The sequence below is a fragment of the Alligator mississippiensis genome, chromosome 3, assembly GCF_030867095.1.
Source record: "Alligator mississippiensis isolate rAllMis1 chromosome 3, rAllMis1, whole genome shotgun sequence".
Classification (NCBI taxonomy): Eukaryota; Metazoa; Chordata; order Crocodylia; family Alligatoridae; genus Alligator; species Alligator mississippiensis.
The window spans coordinates 164,926,709-164,941,499 of NC_081826.1; the positions used below are offsets into that span (position 1 = coordinate 164,926,709).

Below are 14,791 nucleotides of genomic sequence, written 5' to 3' on the forward strand. Positions count from 1 at the left end.
GCGCAGAATACTTCTCCTTTGAGATGATTCCAGTCTTCCATCCTTTATAGGTCTTTCTTTTTAGATGCAGGAGGTCCACAAGTTCCCTGCAGAGCCATGGGGGTTGCTGTGCCCTTTTGCTACCTTTCCTCCAAGACAGGATGGACATTGCTTGTACTTTCAGGATTGCTCCCTTGAGGAGCAACCACTCATCCTGAACTCCCTTCCCCTTCAAGTTGTGGTCCCTTAGGGCCTTGCCAACAAGCCTCCTGAGCTTGTCAAAGTCAGCTTTCCTGAAGTTGAGAACTTGTGTATTGCTGATTGACTTGCCAGCTTTGCGGTGCATAGTGAAAGTGATCAGCTTGTGGTCACTGTCTCCCAGCTTCCCTTCGATTATTAGGTCGCTGACTAGATCATCCCTCTTAGCCAGTACCAGGTCAAGCAGTGCTTTACCTCTTGTCAGTCCATAGACTTGAGTCAGATAGAGCTTGTCCATGCATGTGAGGAAGCTTTGTGGCCACTTGGATTTGGCCATGAGATCCCATGAGATGTCTGGGTAGTTGAAGTCTCCCATGATAACCATGCACCGAGAGCGTGCAGCCTCAGCCAGTTCTTTGGCAAATTCCTGGTCAAGCTGTTGTTCCTGATTAGGAGGTCTGTAGTAGACTCCTATCATTGTGTCCCCTGTGCCATGTTCACCGCAGATCTTAACCTAGAGGGTCTCCAGTTGTCCTCCCTGAGTGCCAATGTCAGCTTGCAGGAACGTGTAGCTTTCCTTGACATAGAGAACTACACCCCTGCCCCTTTTATCCGCACAATCTCTCCTGTACAGGGCATAGCCATCTATACCTGTGCCTTGGTTATAGGTGGAGTCCCACCACGTCTCTGTTTCTCTCTATGAGATCATAGTCATTCTTGTTTAGCAGGAGGACCAGTTCCTTCGGTTTGTTCCCCAAGCTCCTGGCATTGGTACAGGCATGTAAGTGTCCCATTGGAGACCCTAGTCTTCCCTACACTCCCAGGAGGACATAATTCCAGGGCTGGGGTAAGGGTGGATTCCCTTATGTGCCTTGCCCATGTATTAAAATGTTGGTCTTTTACTATAGCTAGATTCAGACCTGGACACAGGCATGGATGAACTGGGTGGCTACCCTGGTACTGGACAGAAAGAGGGTCTGAAAATGAAAAAAAAAAAATTACAATTGCAAAAAAAATATTAATATTGTGCACATACGGGGCTGGCAATGTTATAAATTGAAAACGAACTGTTTAAAGAGATCAATACTGCAGATGTGATAAAGGCTTCTGCAACAAAAAAAAATGCCTCCGAGTAGAGTTTATATAAACATTTTATAAAAAAAAATGTGATTTGAACATTAGATTTTCTAATTTTTTACATTACCTCTTCTATTCATCGTCTAATAAAATGATAAAAATTGTATTTTTCCATTGTCATTATTATTAGGGGTCAAATACTAAAAGTTGGCTCAGGGCCACCAGGAGTCTAGGTCTGGTACTGGCTAGATTTGTACAGATTTTTAAAAGACCCGATTCTATTTCTCCCCTGTCAGATTTTCTCCAAGTTTGGAACTGTCCTGAAGATTATCACCTTCACAAAGAACAATCAGTTTCAGGCCTTGCTTCAGTATGCTGATCCAATGAATGCACATTATGCCAAAATGGTAGGTATAAACTGGGTGCATCTGATTCATTTAGTCATTGTGAAATAAATACAGAACCATTATTTACATGTAAAGTGTTTTGCTGTGGACTGTAGTCTTCAGCACTAATGATATTTGTTACTCTGTTGTTTTCTTGTTGCATAACATAGTTTTAGTGTTTGTGATCAAGTTAGAGGGTGGCACACACTTAGTAATTTAGTTACCAATTTAGTTACTTTAGCTTAGTAATTTTTGTGACTGATCATGCCATATTAAACTGGATGAATTCTACCTGTCTACCAGGTCACATAGAGAGAGGCTAATACTAGTTACAGGAAATGGAACTGAATGATAGGGGTTTAATAAAACGAGCTTGACACTTCCTCTCTATCAATTTTTAAAGCAAAGAATTTCAGTTTGAACATCTAGACTGGAAAATCTTGCAGCTAAATCCCTTGAGTCTTTAACCTGATGAATGCAGTTTTCATCTGCTAGATTTTTCACATGGGGAAATTGATTAATAAGCAATTACTTTTCAGTTTAAACATTTCAATTTCAAGTTTGCAGTTGATATTAATTCTAACTTGTGAAAATGTGCATTTTAAAGCTTCCATTTATATGAAGAATACCTGCATATTATAGGCATGGAACATTTTTCAAAAGCTTTAAAATCCAGTGTCCTTATAATTACAAGTTGGTATTGGTTTCCTTCTGCCCCAAAATGTTTCCATTGCAGTGAAACGTTATATTAATAAATTTAAAAATGTTTTGCATGGTCAGAGCTGTAAATCTGTCATCTAATAACATAGGCATCAGTGTGTCAGTTTGTTGGCAGCAGACAACCAATATATAAACTACATGTAAATCAAGTACAGGATTTTTCTTGTTTCTGTTACCTTTGGAAACTCCACATACAATTCCTGCATTTAGTTTGGATTAAAAAATCTGAACCTACTCAATTGCCATTCCTCATAGTACCTCTTTAGACTGTGTTGTCTGCTGAGTCCCAAAAGCATCAAATTTTTTATTATCTGTAATATTTTCTGGTATTTCAGTGTATAGAAAGAGAAGAAATAGCAGGGTAAGTACACAGTTTAGTGTTCAAGTAAAAAGCATGTTGGTTTTGCTGAAAAAGAAAAGGTAGAATCAATAAACAATGGAAAAAATGTTGGACCTGCTTAATTTTTTTTTTTTTACAAATGAAGTAGGCAAATATAGAAGTAGAGAAAATGGAGCCATTTCCTGAAATCACAGTTTGAGGGGCAAGCTTTTAAAAATCTAAAAGGAAAGACATCCTGAGATGGATTCTCCTTCAGGTTGCCTTTATAAAATTAGTATGATTCCCTACCCTTCATATTGTGCAACATAGTTTGTTTGCCGTATGTGTTGACTTGGTATTGCCTAGATACAGTATTCGTAGACAAAGACGCATGGTAAACTAAGGAGTAGGCAAATGCTACTGAATTAAAAGTGTTCTGTAAGAAAATATACCACTACTAACTAGTAAGTTGTTAGGGGTATTTCTGGGCTGCTTGCACAGCCACTTAATCTCTAATATGCACAGTAGATTTGACTATTAGAGCATTGTGTTAAAAGCAAAATTTTGTAAATGAAGAAATACAGAGGTTCAGAGTAAGATGTCCTGTGACTTTTGTTTTGATAGAGTTAGTTAATCTTAGGGGGGAATAGGATATAGGATGAGGGAGTTGACCTGGATGTGGCTAACTTATTGCAGTAGGCTAAATACTACAGAAAAAGTAGGTGCTCTATCTGGCATGCATTCCATTTTAAATGTTTTTAAAAAAAGGAGGGTAAAATTTCCTTTTTAAGTAAAATAACCTCTTTGTAAATTGGCCTCTTGGTCATGGTGCACTTTGAATTGTGATTTTGATGCCATGATCATATGTCTTAATAGGCTGTATTTTCCTTGATAACTTAAAAATATTTTGGTGCGTGCTCTACTAAAAATACCTGTCTTAGGTTAGAGCAGACTTAAACCTCAGTAAGTCCAATATTTTTGTTTACGCTCTTTGCTGATGTTTTTAGATTCTTGCTTGCAAAATTATCTCAGTGCTTCTCCTAAGCCTGGCTCCATTGACCTTGCAGACAAAGCTTGTTGAATTCTTTTGGACAGGGAGTTCTCTATCATTGTAAATTGAACATGTAGCCTGAGACCGATTCAGGTATTGTCATCCATTGTATGTACAACAGTCAGAGTTATTTCATGTTCTGGCCTAATATACATTTTAGGAGGATCAAGCTGTTGTCTTTACAAAGATTTTTTGAAATTTTGCAAGTGATGGTGTTTCTTCAATACAAAGTGTGAAAAGTGCATTTTTTTTGAGTGTAGGTGGGAGCCGGTTATGAAATGACATTTTTCATTAAAGATACCTAAGGAAATGCATTTATTCCTATTTACATGCCACAGAGCTAAATCATAGGTAATCTACCCACAGTAGGTAGCCTCTGGGTGATTTTTCTATGCTTTTGGTAATAACAGCATGTCTGGGCAGAAAGCACGTCAGTGATGTTGAAAGAGCAAGACCAATTCATAAAATAAACATGGCTAATTTATCCATTTCTGCTAGAGTGTGGGCAGTTTAATAAATGTGTAAATATAATTTAAAGCTCTTGATCCAACATCCACAAATTCCTGTAGTTGGCTACTGCTATGTATAATATATATAAAACTGATGTCACCTAAAATCACATACTGGGTGTGGGACCAATAAGACAAAAAGCATGAGCCTCTCTAGCTTCAGGTGAGGGAGCCAGGCACTATAAGTTGCATAGACAAGTACACGTAACACACATGTACTGACCTTGTTTTATGCTGATATACTAGGGCAGTAGTTTTCAACCTTTTTAGATCCAAGGAGTCCTGTATTGGACACAGGACACCCTTTAGAAAATGCCAGCTCTTAGTTTTCACCCATTGTTTGGCAACAGAAAATAATACATCAATTTTTCTGTTGCAAAGCACTCAGGCCACAACACGTCAGATTTTTTTTTTTTTTTACAACATGGATTCCTGTTTTAAACATCTAGGTTTAGTTTGTGAATCATGTTTTCATACATAAAAAGGCTTATATTGCATGACACCCCGCAGCACCCATGAAAGGATCTCAAGGCACCACAATGTGCCTCGTTAAGAATCACTGCATTAGAGGGGAAGACGTTTGGGTAATCCAAGGGTTGTGCAGTTGTCAGGCTAGAATGTGCAAACTACTGTGGATTTATATTTGAATCAAGCTGTTAATATTTGGTACAACTATGGGGAAAAAAAAGTCCTTTTTATAAAATTATCATCTGTTTGTTCTGTAGGCTCTGGACGGCCAGAATATCTACAATGCATGCTGCACTCTCCGTATTGATTTCTCCAAGTTAACAAGCCTTAATGTAAAATACAACAATGACAAAAGTAGAGATTTCACTCGACTTGACCTTCCATCTGGTGATGGCCAGCCCTCCCTTGATCCCACCATGGCTGCCACTTTTGGTAAGGAAGTCTCTCTTTTAGGTAAATAGAAAGGAGAATTGGTTGCTCAGTGTTGTACTGTCCTTTAGGAGTTTCCAACCTGCTTTTCCAACAGTTTCTAAAGAGAAATTCTTGGAAAATATTAAGCATTTTCCTTACCTGGGTAGCCAACTTTCCCAAAAAGTAAGCATAGATGACAGTATTCAACAGCAAATAAAATCTATTTCTGTTTTTGGATGTCTCCAAAATGATGTCTTCAGTGTTCATGACATCAGAACCCAAACCAAACTTCTCATCTATCAGGCTGTTGTCATCTCTTCCCTCTTATATGGGTGTGAAACTTGGATGACATACTGGAAATGCCTGAAAGCTTTGGAACGTCAGCCATATATTCAGGGAAAATCCTCCTTATCGATTGGAAGGACAGAAGAACAAATGTCAGTGTTCTGGCTCAGGCAAAAGGATCACCAGCATTGAAGCTATGTTTATACAGGACCAGCTTTGTTTCACCGGACAAGTCCCAAGGATGCCTGACAATCAGCTCCCAAAGCATACTCAACACACCATTAGTCACTGCTCTAGAGGTGGGCAAAAAAAGAGATTCAGGAACACCTTGAAGGCAAACCTGAAGAAATGAAATATTCACATCAATATCTTTGAGGACTCAAGCACTGAATTGTCCTCAGTGGCACCATAATATATGACAAGGCATCAGCCATTTCAAGCAAACTGTCACTATGGAGGCGAATAAGCAAAACAGATAGCTTCTTCGTCCCGGAACTGTTTGCCATGTTTGTAGTCAAACGTGGATTTCATATTGGCCTCCTCAGTCATCTGTGTATTCACCAGTAACTTCCCTGTTTACTGGAAGGCTGTCATTATATTAAGGGACTGTTGACACCTGAAGGAAAGTGACAGTAGTAAATGAATCCACATTATTGGATGCCAATAAATTTTGTCGGCGGTGGCGATCCTTCAGTTGAGAATGATTGCTCCAGAGGTGTAGCGCTGGTGAAGGCATTCCAGGCTTTTCAGGTGGTCCCTGTAGGTTACCCAAGCTTACTAGCCATAGAGAAGAATTATGGTTACAGCCTTATATAAAAAAACAAACAAACCAAAAAACAAAAGTTTTGTTCAAGTCCTGACGTTATGAACATTGAACATGCAATGATACAGTCCCAAAGGCGGAGCTGGTACATCAGATCCTTCGTTGGATCTCCTTGTGGATGTTGGCTGCCTTTTGAGAGATGGTTGCCAAGGTATGCAAAGTGTTCAACATTCTCCAGCTCCTGTCCGTAAGTGAGGATCTTTGCCAGGGGAGTTAATTGACCCAAAGCAGGGTGGTGAAGCACCTTTGTTTTTCTGATGCTAAGGGTCAGTCCCAGGCATTGGTATGCTCGAGCGAAGCAGTTATGGGCCGTTTGTAGGTCCTCATCAGTATGTGCAAGAACGAAACAATCATTGACATGATGAAGTGCCACAATCAAGGCCACTGTAACTTCGGTTTGGGCATGGAAGCGAGAAAGATTGAAAAGGTTCCTATTAGGGGATATACTGTTAGACATTTTGGGGACTGAAACCAGTAGCCGATATTTAAGGAGGCATATTGGCTGATTCCAATCTGTTTTCTAGTACAGCTGCCTCCAGCTGGTAAGTTCGTTGTGGTGGAAGGAGAGCAGGGAGGGAAGGGGAATTTGGGGGGGGGGGGGGGGGGGGGGGGTTCAGATGAATGCCCTCGCAGTGAGGGAGGGGGGAGGGGCAGGTGCTGCCTTGGCGAAGGCGGCAACGTCTAGTGCAGCCACAGCTTTTCCCAGTGCATGGGTAGATGCGGGGTGTTGAGCCAGGGCTGTGCTGGGTGGCTAGCGGTGCCCTGTGCAGATCTGGGGGGCACACGCCACCCCTTCCCACATCCCTGGGGTACAAGCTCTGGTGAGAGCTGCCCCCAACGAGTCGCAGCTTTATGCCATGCCGTGCCCGCCCAACCCCTACTCCCCTGCTAGGCAGTGCCTGCCCCTGCCCTCCCTCTTACCATGGGGTTGTTGATCTGCCCCATCATGCTTCTTCTCTCCCCTTCCACCACACCAGACTTACCAGCTGGAGGCAGTGCTCCACACTGCTGCCTCTGTTCCTCACTGCCTGAGTGGTGCGCTCTGTGCAGCGCAGGCATTTATCGGCAAAATTATTGGCCCCATTGAGCTGATATCCAGTGCAGCCAATTTTCTTTATTGGCTTGTGTATAGCCTGCAGAGGGGCACTGCTGCCCTTGCGCCCTCCTCTCTTTCCCCCCTCGGCACAGATGCACCCCCCCCTCCATTCTTGATAACCATCTCCTTATGGTTAAGAGGAAGAGGGGAAGAAGAGGATGTTTTAATAGATCTATAACAGGTTTTAGACATTTTATTTTGTCTCACACAACGCATCGTCAAATGAGAAATGCACCCTGTTTTTGAATGCAAAATAAAGAAAGAACTTTCCTTGAAAATACTGGTAAGTATGATATTTTCCCAGGGAAAATGCAGGCAGTTGCACTAAGGTTGAATCAAAACATTGTGATTGCTCTAACCCTTTTAGCTGTTAGACCAGGGGTGGGCAAAATACAGCCCACAGGCCACATGTAGCATGCCAAGGGATTTGCGTGGTGTGGTGGATGGACTCATTTCCTGGCAGCAAGGGCTGGCTGCAGTGATTCCTTCTGGTTGCCTCTGCTGCTGGACCCAGCATCCTAGCTCATTTGTCCCTCACCTGCTGCTGCGGGTGGGGACCCATGCAGGCAGGGCACATGGCTGAGCAGATGGGATGGGACTGTAGTTGGGTAGGGAGTGGTGTTCGGTAGCAGGACAGGTGGGCCTGGGGCCAGGGCTGGGATTGTAGAGCAGTGACAGTGCAGGGCCAGGGCCCAGGGGAGAGTTTTAATCCATTGCCTGCCTGTCCCTGCAATGGGCACTGGTTCTGTGGGCAGGGGCATGCTGGGAGCAAATCGCAGCTCTGGCCCTGGCCTTGGCCTTGGCCTCAGCCCTGCAGTGTCACTGCCTCAAGATCCTGGACCTGGCCATGTTCCCTGCCTGCATTGGTCCTAGCTGGTCTCTATAGAGACCATGGCATTGCAGGGCGGTGACAGCACAGGGCTGGGGCCTGGAGCAGAGCCGCAGCGTACTCCCTGCATGCCCCTACCCATGGAACCAGTGCCTGTTGCAGGGGCATGCACACAGCAGGTCATGGCTCAGCCCTGGCCCATGCTGTCATGGCCCTGCCTGCCCATTCTACTCCTGGATGCTGCTTTGTATCCACCCACAGCCTCATCCCAGCCCAGTACAGAACAGAGCCACTTACAGAGTTTTGGTGAGCTGTTAGGGGGGTGAGGGAATGGGGTGCTAACCTGGCCCATGACAGCTCATGAAAATTCCTTAAGTGGTCTTCCAGCCCAAATAATTGCCCACCCCTTTGTTAGACACTGCAGGTGCTTCTGGCTGAGGCACCATACCTCCTTGTTTAAAATGCACATCCCCAATTCCAGCAGCTGATTTTTGGGGAAAAAGGTGTATTTTATTTGTGAGAGAATACAGTACTTGTATTCTCTCAGCACAGACACCTAGGGTGAAAAGAGTGTTGGAAATGGGGAAGGTGTTATAAGAGATCAGTTATTCCTGTTTTCAGAAAAGAGTTGTTAGGTTTGTCTGTAAGGATAGGTCTAGACCAAGAGTGCATAAACTCCAGCCATTGGACCAAGTGCAGCCCTGAGGAGCCTTGGAATCTGGTGTGCAGGGCTCCTGAAGTGTCAGGAAATTTTGGCAGAATATATACTGCCACCCATCTCCACTGCCAGAACCCCAAGCCCTGTGAAGTGGGTTGGAGCAGGACCATGTCCCCACTCCCCTTGCACATCCAGGTTAGAAGCCTAGCCATGCCCCCTTCCATCTATACAGCTGGGTTGGGCCTGGGCCATGCTATCACCCCTTGCATGGCTGGTTTGGGACTGGGCCACCCACACCAGGCTCCTTCTCCTGCACAACTGGAAGGGGTCTGAGCTGCCCCTGCCCCTCTCCATGCAGCTGGGTGAGTCCCTTCTGCACCTTGGCCTTAGCGCCTGGTTGGGTTCACTGGCCAGATTTGGCCTGCAGAGGGACCAGGCACTGGCTGTTCAGCCTGCTGAACAAAACGGTTGAACACCACTGCTCTAGCCTGAGAAGAGCTTTAGGTTTGCATCTACCATAACTGTTACCCCTGGTGGAAAAACTGGTACAGACAAGCTATATTTGCATTATCCTATAACAAACCTCAATGTTCAAGTGGTCCAGGATTATGTGACATGGTGGTAAAGGTGCTGGAGTCCTCTCTGTATTTGAGCTTCCATTCTTGCTACTGCCATTGGAAGCTGCAGTCATGGACAATTCATGTATGGCAAATAAGAGAACTGTTTGTATTTACGTTTAGAAATTTTAGTCCATTTTGGATTTTGCATAGGCCTGAAAAACCCCAAAACAAAAGCCTTGCTTTGAGATTGTAGGCACACAAACTTTTAAAATACTGTATTATTTAAGTCTAAACCATTTTTAAATAACTCCTGTGTTCAGAACCTCCAATAGATTTCAGAATAAATTTGTTGTGAAAAGACTTCCCTTCTCCCCTCCCCTTCCTTTCCCTCCCCCAATTAATAACTTATTTTTGGACAGCTTAGTTTAACATCTAGTCATTGACTAGAAAACAACATAATGTGTTAGTATTCCAAATCTTTCTATTTTAGTCCTATTTGACTGTTATTGCATGTCTATATTTGGTATCTGTGTCCAACATGCAGGTCTCATCTGGCAGAATAAAAGCCCATTGTCATTGTTGCTTCAGTAATGAATGATAATGAAAACTATGTCTGAATAAATGATTAATATCTATATTGCTAAAACTTGTCAGTATAATGCACCAGTGCATGTATTACAAGAATAAAATGCTTAGTGTTAGTGTGATTAATGCTGTGCATTGTTTATGTAAAGGACACTTTGTGACTGCAGATAAAAGGTGTCATGTGCTGCAGAATTCATTAGCATCAGACCTAAGATGTCTGTATGTTTCAGTTAATGTGGTAATTCATCATTGGTAATTCCTAGTTTCACATTATGCCCATCAATATCTGTGTTAGTTGAAGAGATGTAGCTACTTTGGTATTATTTTTATGTTCAGGACTTGAGTATTAAAGTGAACATACCATGATGCTCACATAATTTATTTACACATTAAATAGAGAGTGCCTTACTCAAAAGTAGTAACTAAAATGTAGCTGAAAGAGGAAATTGAAGGAAGTGAAAATCTAAAATTTCAGTTGGAAACAGGAACACTGTTACAATTCCAACCCATTTTGCTCAGGACAGCAGCATAATTTATACTAGGAATTTAAAATGAGAACATGTTTGTTTAACCCTCCCAATTGAGGGGAAAGAACCTTAAAAACATTAATAAAACATTGTTTTGGGCTGCATCGACTGCCCTACTCATCTTAATGGCTTGTAAATTTTGGAACCTGTCAGTCTAAATGTCTGGTCATTTTAGAAAAAATATCCAGCAAATATACAATTTATATGCTGTCCTTCCAAACAGGTGCTTTGTAATGCTTATCCCATTGTTGCAAATAGCTTTCAACCATCCATACCTCTTGTTTCTTCTCTGATAATTTCTAGAAGGCAGTTACATTTTACAAATAAATGGCATATTGCAGGAGTGGTCATTCTATGGTACAGGGCCACAAGTGTGTGGCACAAGTCAGTTCAGGGAGGATACAGGCAGGGCAGTGGTAGATAGGGGAGGAAACAAAGCAAAGCAGCAAATTGGGTAGGGAGCACAAGGAAGAAGAACTCGGTGCAGCAGATAAGACGGGGAACACCAGACTGAAGCTAATGCCTGGCATCGTTATGGCCTGTTAATCTAAAATAATTTAAAACCTCATGCACTTGAACCAAGTGACAGCCTCTCTCCTTGTAAACTATCTCAAATTAGCTGCACCCAAGTCTACTAAAGCCACTGAGGTGATTTTTACTCGACCTGGATTCTTGGTAGCAAAGGAAGAGTGTGGTGACCAAGGGTTCAGGTTTTTTGCTTCCCACAGAAAAACAGAGTAAACCACGGATTTTGCCTTTTACCGGAGGCAAACGTGGATTTCTTATTTTACCAGAGAAGCCCGTGGATTTTGCTATTTTGCAATGAACTCCCTGCAGGCTGGCAGAGTTTAATTTTTAATTTAGCCTTTAATTTTAATCATGGATTTTGGGTATTTTAGCAGAGAATTTGTGGGCCGGTTTATCAGGGAAAACCTGAATCCCTGGTGGTGACTTACCACCACATTTCACTTAGTGCTGTTTCAGTGGTGCCAGTCCAAGATACAGCATCTTGTCAGCAGTGTGACCTTTACCAAAACTTAATCTGGAGAGTTGCATCAGGGCTGATGCAAAGAAAAGTATCTGAAATTTTAGACTGTAAAGATAACTTCTGAAACTATTGGAATTTTTTTAACCCAAACCAGTAAATAGGGGTCTGGAGTGTGAAGCCTTTTAACTATATGCTCTTTGTTCCATTGAGCTAATATTGAACCACTTTATTTTAATGTTTAACATTCACATCTACCAGTTGTGATTTCAGGCAAAATAAAATAAGTTCTTAGAGAAGGTGTATTGACCTGCCTAAAAGATACAAATACCACCTTTTGATTACTGAATCTGAATTCTATAAAACACACACACAAACGTTTGGAATGGGCATCATTTTGAAATGTCAGTGACGCCCGATGTCTGCTTCAACTGACAGCCAAGTCATTGCACTTTGCTAAAGATGTTAGAATTTCTTCTAACTCGATATGTCTGCTATTTCTAGGTACCCCGGGTATCATCTCCTCACCATATGCAGGGGCTGCTGGATTTGCCCCAGCCATTGGTTTTCCTCAAGCTGCAGGTAAGTCCCCTTTTCTTTGTTAAATTTGAAGCTCATCTGCAGTTCTCTTGGAATACAATAGTTTAACAAGATAATTCCTAAGGGGCATTCTGTTTACTTCTAGCAAGACTTAGAACTGCTGTTTAAAATACTACAATTCCATACTTTGTTTAAAACTTGCAATGCATTGTGTTCCTTGCTTCTGAATTATGAAGAATTATTTAAAAAGAGCTAGCTGAAAATTATCGTAGGATCATAGTCAAATAGGTCTGGAAGGGACCTCATGAGGTAATCTAGTCCAGCCACCTGCTAAGACAGGATCATCCCCAACCAAACCATCCTGGCCAAGTGCCTGTCCAACCTGCTCTTGAAAATTTCCAAGGATGGAGATTGCACCATTTCTCCAATGCTTGTCCAACCTCAAAATCAGAAAGTTCCTCCTCATCCCCAAGCTAAACTTCCTCTGCAGCAGTTGAGACCATTGTTCCTAGTTGTGTCTGTACAGCTGCAGAGAAAAGCCCATTTCTATGTTCTCTATAATCACCCTTCAGTTATTTAAGGACTATCATCAACTGCCCCTTCAGTCTTCTCTTCTCCAGATTAAATAACCCTAGTTATTTCAGCCCTTCCTCATGAGTCATACTTCCCATGCCTCTAATAATTTTTGTCACTTGCTGGTGGACTCTTTGCAATCTGTCTACATCCTTCTTCAAGCGTGGGACACGCACACTATTCTAGGCGAGGCCTTGCCAGCGCTGAACAGAGCAGAAGAATGCTTTTCCCTTGATTTGTACGTAGCACTGTTGTTGATGCAGCGCAGTCTGTTGTTGGCTAATGTTTCAGTTTATGGTCTACTGCAGACGTGGTTAGACTCCAGCCCATGGACAAAATGCGGCCTGCAGAGCCATCTCATCTGGCCTTCAGGGATCTCCGTAGGTCAGGAAGTTTTGATGGCAGGCAAGTAGTGGCCATTAATACAGCCACCGTTCCCTGCTGCCAAATTCCCAAACCCAAGCCCTGTATGTAGCTCCTCCCCCCCAAGGGGCTAGGTTGGGGCACCCCCTCCCCAAATAATGGGGCTGGGCCATGCCCCCTACTTCCCTCCCTGCCTGGGGAGCTGGATCAAGCTTCTTTCCCCTGTGGGAAATTTGTTACGCATGCACTCAGTCATGTGATACAAATCAGTTGTGATTTATATATAATTTTGAATATTTGCAGATACTGTATCTGGTGGTAGAGTTCTCTTCTCTCAGAACTACAGTCTCTGACTCTTTCCCTGTCCCAGAGGTGTCACTTTTTTTCTTGGTGATTTAGCTGAGGTGTTGAAGAGCCTTAGAATTTCTATATTCCAGACGTGATCAAGACCTATATATTGGCAGTACTTGGGGAATTTGTGTTATTTCAATAATTGCTTCCAGTAATTAAATGTTTCAGTATACGATTAGGATTAGTTTACCAAAAAGCCCCAAGCAGAAAATTCTTAACTTCAAAAAGTTGTTGAAGTACCTGTGGACTGGCCCCATATAACTCATTCAGCCCATGGAGCTGGCTGAGATTGACACCCCTGCTCCAATAGCATTCCCTTAGTACCTAAAGTAAGCCCTGCATTTTTCCTTACTTATGATCCCTGTTTTGTTTTCTTTTTAGCTAAAAAGGCTTACATAACTGAGTAGATCGTGCCAAGAAAATGTTTGGGATTTTGTTGTAGGGCAAGAGCTGGGAAAAACTAAACTAACTCTTACAGATAACTCGTCTTTGGGGAAAACCAATGGAAGTCTTTATTTTATGCCCTTGGACCATTTTGTTTGTTGCTTGTTCAATTGTGTACACGTAAACTGATACTATAAAATTTGAACTGCTTTTGAATCTTCTAGAATGCCTTACCCATTTCTTTTCCTGAGTGTCTGTGTGTATTTTCTCAGGTCTTTCAGTCCCAGCTGTTCCTGGAGCACTTGGTCCTCTTGCAATCACCACCTCAGCAGTGACTGGACGAATGGCTATTCCTGGAGTTGCAGGAGTTCCAGGAAATTCTGTTTTGCTTGTCAGCAACCTAAATCCTGATGTAAGCTTAATGTGTTAAATCACTGCAAGTATTTAATAGTTTGGCATTATAGTAAAACACATTCAAATGTTTCTTTTTCAAAAATCTGGACTGGAAAGTAGACAAAGGGATAATAGAGTAAGATCTAATGTTGATCATATTGGAAATAGCATAACTTCCATATGATTTGCTTTAAGGAACTTTCCATTCCTCCCATTGTCAATACTGTAAAGCAGTATTGGAGAACCTTAGAGCCTGAACATATTCATATTCTCAAAAACAAATATGACATAATGATACAAAATTTCTTCATTGAGCCTTAGTATTGCGATTAAAAAATTATTTTGTCTGTTCATAGAGTAATGTTTATTATAAATATGTGAAACAGGTGTTTGTTTTATACTTGGTGAGATTTACTTACTTTCACTATAGCTTTTCAGTACTATATTAACTAAAATAAAAGCACCTTTTTCATATTGCCAGGATTTAAAAGTTTAAATTCTTATTTTTCATACATGCCTTCCAGTTAATTGAAGTAATATGTAGAGTGCTTCCAGTATGAGCAAGCAAGGAACAAAGAAGTCTTCATTGTCTTCATAATCTCTAGCTACTGACTTTGGTGTCTGACCTGGAATAAAACTATGAAGTATAAGGCATTGAAAAGCATAGGAACTGTGAGCTATGTAACAGGAGTTGTGTTGTGCTGATTATAATTTTGGAATG

General features: G+C 41.9%; 1 protein-coding gene across 3 annotated transcripts in view; it reads left to right on the top strand.

The window, feature by feature from the left end:
- The window catches only part of PTBP3 (polypyrimidine tract binding protein 3), a 111,857-nt gene that overhangs the window by 81,678 nt on the left and 15,388 nt on the right, over positions 1 to 14,791 (top strand). For all 3 annotated transcript variants that reach the window (XM_059724622.1, XM_014596346.3, XM_059724621.1), the window contains exons 6-9: positions 1,551 to 1,661; positions 4,965 to 5,139; positions 11,971 to 12,048; positions 13,950 to 14,089. In XM_059724622.1, coding sequence (XP_059580605.1) covers positions 1,551 to 1,661; positions 4,965 to 5,139; positions 11,971 to 12,048; positions 13,950 to 14,089 — 504 coding nt within the window. The remainder of the gene's footprint in view (positions 1 to 1,550; positions 1,662 to 4,964; positions 5,140 to 11,970; positions 12,049 to 13,949; positions 14,090 to 14,791) is intronic.